The sequence below is a fragment of the Labrus mixtus genome, unplaced genomic scaffold (genome assembly GCF_963584025.1).
Source record: "Labrus mixtus unplaced genomic scaffold, fLabMix1.1 SCAFFOLD_79, whole genome shotgun sequence".
Taxonomy (NCBI): Eukaryota; Metazoa; Chordata; class Actinopteri; order Labriformes; family Labridae; genus Labrus; species Labrus mixtus.
In genome coordinates, this window is record NW_026870215.1 from 32,501 (window position 1) to 37,500 (window position 5,000).

General features: G+C 39.8%; 1 protein-coding gene and 1 long non-coding RNA gene across 10 annotated transcripts in view; one reads left to right on the forward strand and one right to left on the reverse strand.

Moving 5' to 3' along the window:
- The window catches only part of LOC132967028 (collagen alpha-1(III) chain-like), a 3,140-nt gene extending 668 nt beyond the window's left edge, over positions 1 to 2,472 (forward strand). The window contains exons 1-3 of one of the 9 annotated variants that reach the window (XM_061033940.1): positions 1 to 1,681; positions 1,718 to 1,777; positions 2,160 to 2,472. The exon at positions 1 to 1,681 is cut by the window's left edge and continues 668 nt beyond it. In XM_061033940.1, the coding sequence (XP_060889923.1) occupies positions 592 to 1,681; positions 1,718 to 1,777; positions 2,160 to 2,212 (1,203 nt within the window). In that variant the 5' untranslated portion in view covers positions 1 to 591 and the 3' untranslated portion in view covers positions 2,213 to 2,472. The other 8 variants (XM_061033942.1, XM_061033941.1, XM_061033945.1 and 5 more) reach the window with 8 other exon arrangements.
- Positions 1,285 to 1,851, reverse strand: LOC132967030 (uncharacterized). Its single transcript, XR_009670587.1, has 4 exons — positions 1,733 to 1,851; positions 1,604 to 1,681; positions 1,475 to 1,531; positions 1,285 to 1,351 (listed from the first exon to the last, which is right to left on the reverse strand). It is a non-coding gene; the product is annotated as an uncharacterized LOC132967030 (long non-coding RNA).
- Positions 2,473 to 5,000: the final 2,528 nt, after the last annotated feature.

Consider the following 5,000-nt stretch of genomic DNA (forward strand, 5'->3'; position numbering starts at 1 on the left):
AGCATTCAGGAGCAGAATCTAAAGTTAGAAGGAGGACATACTGGCTGCTGCATTGTTGTCAGAGAAGCCAGCACTTCAACATGTTTCCTTAATGATCAGATAGTAAGATACCTTTATCATCTCACTCTCTACACAGCTCACTGATTGGACCTTTAAATATCAAAAGTTGTCTTCAAACTCCTGCACGCTGTCTACGTTGCACATATACAAACTTTACCAATGTGTTCTTCATCTCTCTCTCTCTTAGATGTGAGACTTTCTCTCTTCTTCTGTTCTCTTTGATTCCATCATTTATTCAAACAGAGATGTTGTAGAAAAGTGTTGTCAGCTGACTGCAGCGGAGGAGACTGGTATCTCATCGTTCTCTTCTCATCAGAGAGAAGTCGTCAACCTAAAGTTTCAAGAAAAGATGACAGACAGAGATAATCCAGTTTTATATAAAGAGAATAAAAAATATATTTTTGTTTATAAACTCTTTGAACATTTCTACGAGGAGATGGAGAAACTCTTTCTCTTCATCAAGTGTGAATTCTTCTCGTTTCTAGACTGATGTATTTTGATGCTTTTCTTTTGTTGTGACTCCACGAGAAGATGGAGTCTGGACCTTCAGAGTCTGGGCCTTTGGGAACAGAGTCTGGACCTTCAGAGTCTGGGCCTTTGGGAACAGAATCTGGACCTTCAGAGTCTGGGCCTTTGGGAACAGAGTCTGGACCTTCAGAGTCTGGGCCTTTGGGAACAGAATCTGGACCTTCAGAGTCTGGGCATTTGGGAATAGAGTCTGGACCTTCAGAGTCTGGGCCTTTGGGAACAGAATCTGGACCTTCAGAGTCTGGGCCTTTGGGAACAGAGTCTGGGCTTTTGGGAACAGAATCTGGACCTTCAGAGTCTGGGCCTTTGGGAACAGAGTCTGGACCTTCAGAGTCTGGACCTTTGGGAACAGAATCTGGACCTTCAGAGTCTGGGCCTTTGGGAACAGAGTCTGGACCTTCAGAGTCTGGGCCTTTGGGAATAGAGTCTGGACCTTCAGAGTCTGGACCTTTGGGAACAGAATCTGTACCTTCAGAGTCTGGGCCTTTTGGAACAGAGTCTGGACCTTCAGAGTCTGGGCCTTTGGGAATAGAGTCTGGACCTTCAGAGTCTGGACCTTTGGCAACAGAGTCTGGACCTTCAGAGTCTGGACCTTTGGGAACAGAGTCTGGACCTTCAGAGTCTGGGCCTTTGGGAACAGAGTCCGGGCCTTTGGGAACAGAGTTTGGACCTTCAGAGTCTGGACATTTGGGAACAGAGTCTGGACCTTCAGAGTCTGGGCCTTTGGGAACAGAGTCTGGACCTTTGGGAACAGAGTCTGGACCTTCAGAGTCTGGGCCTTTGGGAATAGAGTCTGGACCTTCAGAGTCTGGACCTTTGGCAACAGAGTCTGGACCTTCAGAGTCCGGGCCTTTGGGAATAGAGTCTGGACCTTCAGAGTCTGGACCTTTGGGAACAGAGTCTGGACCTTCAGAGTCTGGGCCTTTGGGAACAGAGTCTGGACCTTCAGAGTCTGGACATTTGGGAACAGAGTCTGGACCTTTTGGAACAGAGTTTGGACCTTCAGAGTCTGGACATTTGGGAACAGAGTCTGGACCTTCAGAGTCTGGGCCTTTGGGAACAGAGTCTGGACCTTTGGGAACAGAGTCTGGGCCTTTAGGAACAGAGTCTGGACCTTCAGAGTCTGGACTTTCAGAGTCTGGACCTTTGGGAACAGAGTCTGGACCTTTGGGAACAGAGTCTGGACCTTCAGAGTCTGGACATTTGGGAACAGAATCTGGACCTTCAGAGTCTGGGCCTTTGGGAACAGAGTCTGGATCTTTGGGAACAGAGTCTGGACCTTCAGAGTCTGGACCTTCAGAGTCTGGTCCTGGACTCAGCTGGTCTGTGTGAGGTCAGAGTTCTCTGAGTGAATCTGTTTCTTTATCTCCAGGTTTAAAGAAACTCAGAGTTTCTCTTCTTCCTCGTCAGAAAGTAAAGAAAACATATCGACATGTTTTAGAGTCTGAAGATGTTCCAGGTATCAAATCCTCCATCCAGTGTTTTCATTTCCTCTGATGGAGAGAAAACTGTTCATCTTTCTTTTCTCAAGATTACACCAACAGTGAACAATCTTTGTGATCTTTAAAATCTGTGTTCTCCTGTTAGTCGTACGTTTGAGTTGTTCTGTAACCTCGTGATCTGATTGTTCATGAACTCATCACAGCCTATCAGATGTTGGTCCTCTCTGGGCTTCTGTACTTTGTGACACTAAAACATGAGAAAATGTCAAAGTGAACTTAAAGAAAGTTGTGGATTCATCCTGATGATCATCATGGTCTGAAGAATCCTCTTCAGCTGTTATACAATCTGCTTTAGTGAGTTTCTATTCTCATGTTCAAACTTTGTTTAAAGCACCAAGAAGAAACGTTTCTATCACTTTAATAAAATGTTTGACCTTCAGAACCAGAATCAGATTTACTGACCAGTTACACACACACACACACACACACACACACTCACACATTATATACAGTAGAGCATCATAGTGTGTCATCATGACTGTTTAATAATCAGTGTTTACTTTTAAAGTTGGTTCCAGGTGAAAAGCTCAAAGCTGTGTCCTCGCTGCTCCCTCTGCTGGTGGAAGTGTGCTACTGTATGTCATTGTTTACAACGTGGAGGCTTGATTTTCCTCCGGTCGGATATCTCCACCGGTTGTGGTGTGGTATTTAATGATGTGTGCTATTATTTGGCATAATATATATATATATATATATATATTTTTTTTTTTTTATTTTTTTTTTTTTTTAAAGCGATCATCTTTGTCTATTTTTCACCTGGGTTTAATGTTCCCCTCTGACAAAACAACTGGCCCCCTCAGTAAAAGAGGTCTAGAACCCCCACTGTACATAAACATTCACTTATCTACGCACATAACAGGATACAAACACAACAGCATAGACATAAACATGTACAAAGATTAAGAGCCTATCCGCCCTCCATACTTGCACCAACCTGTCTGTGTTTTCAAATAATTACTACCATTTCTAATCCATAATAAAACATTTGAACAGTTTTTCAAACATTAATGATGTCATTGAACACACAGCGTATAATTCACCCTGTAGATAAATGTTTCTCCACACGTTTGATTTCTGATCATTAATGAACCAGACGTGTTTGTTTATATTTACTGTAAACAGAGTTTGTGTTCCTCTCAGGTCCAAAGAGGCAGATGGACTCTCTGTTAGTCCACCGACCAGCAGGACACTCCCTTTGTGTGTGTGTGTGTGTGTTAGAGAGGTTAACAGGAACTTTGCACTCACCCCCTTCCCCCTGCAGTGCAGTTTATTGACCAAAATCCCAGATATGGATTTTCCAGATCTGTCAGCCGTGTGACTGTAGGTCAGTCCATTAGTGTGTGTGTGTGTGTGTGTGTGTGTGTGTTAGCGAGGTTAACAGGAACTTTGCACTCATTCTATAACCTTACAATCTCGTGACCCCATTTATTTTTTATACAACTGTTAAAAACATGAACTTATGAAATGTTTCTCTACATATCTGAAGAGTTTATCGAGCTTCTCTGCAGACCAATCAGCAACTTCCGGTGTTTAAACATGAAGCCGAAGTGTTAAATCCTGCAGTTCCTGGAGTGTCCACTAGAGGCTGGCTGCAGAAGCACAGGAAGTCACATACACACCCATTCTAAAAAGCCTGTTTTTACAGCAGAGATTAACATGTTTACAGCCTGGTTCAAAAAACCAAATAGGTGTGATTAGCTCATGTCTCGATGGACACACACTGTACGGGGGGTGAATGTTTTGATGACTCATCACATGAGACGAAGACGTTTATAAGTTAATAAAAAAGCCAAGAATAAAAAGTAAAAAAATAAATAAAAAGCAAATAAAAATCCAGATAAAAACAGGAAGAAGGGGCAAAAAAATGAAGCTAACATATAATTTGCCAGTTTATGTTAAATATTATGTCCTCGAGGAACCAAGATGAACATGATGAGTGACCCCCCACAAAATAAAACAGAGAAACATGAGGATACAAATACAAAATAAAACAGAAAATCACAAGAAAGCAACAAAACAAGGAATAAAGTAAACAAGAGGAAACCATGGCAACAAGCTTTGTTTCTATGTGACCCCGCAGACCTGATTGTTTTTCTGTTTAACTCTGAGAAAGGGTTAAGGTTAGAGAGTGACCTGTTTTAAAGATATCCTGCCATTAGTTTTTACTTTGAACCACAGCCAGGACTGTCGACTCTTTCTTTTCTCTTCCTGCCAGAAAAAATGGAATCCAACCCAAAAAGTCCATCTGGCTCCATCACGAGTTCACTGTCCAAACTCCTACATTCATGTGGAAACTACAGAATCAAGCTGGGCTGCATTGTTTTCTCAGAACATGAATAACGTGTGTGTTCTGACCTGTTTGACTTCAGAGCTTTTTTTAAAGAAGTGAAACAAAGATGATCAGAGCTGAGACTTCTGAGAGAGGTGAGACAGATACACTATTTATATAATCTGATAGAATATGAAACCAGACACATTTATAGTTTATACATACATTTTAATTATTAAACTTTTTTTTATTTGATATATTTATATATATTTTAGATTTTTATTTTATTGTATATGTTTTATATTCTATATGTTTTCATTTTATGTTTTTTATATTTATTTTACATTAACATTTTACATTTCTCATATTTTACTTTTTTTCTCATATGTTGTAATTTAAAAAAATCTATTTTGTTTATGTATTTTTTCACATTTTATATCTTTTACATATTTTCCCCCTTTATATTTTTTAAATATATTTTTGAATATATATATTTTTTAATCTAACATGTTTTTTTTCATGAAAATGTTTCATACATTTTATAGTTTTTTGTTTTTTTTCTTATTTATGTTTTCTTTTATTTAATATTTAATGAGTTACAAAATAAAAGTTGTAAGGTAGAATAAAAAGTCTCCCCTTCT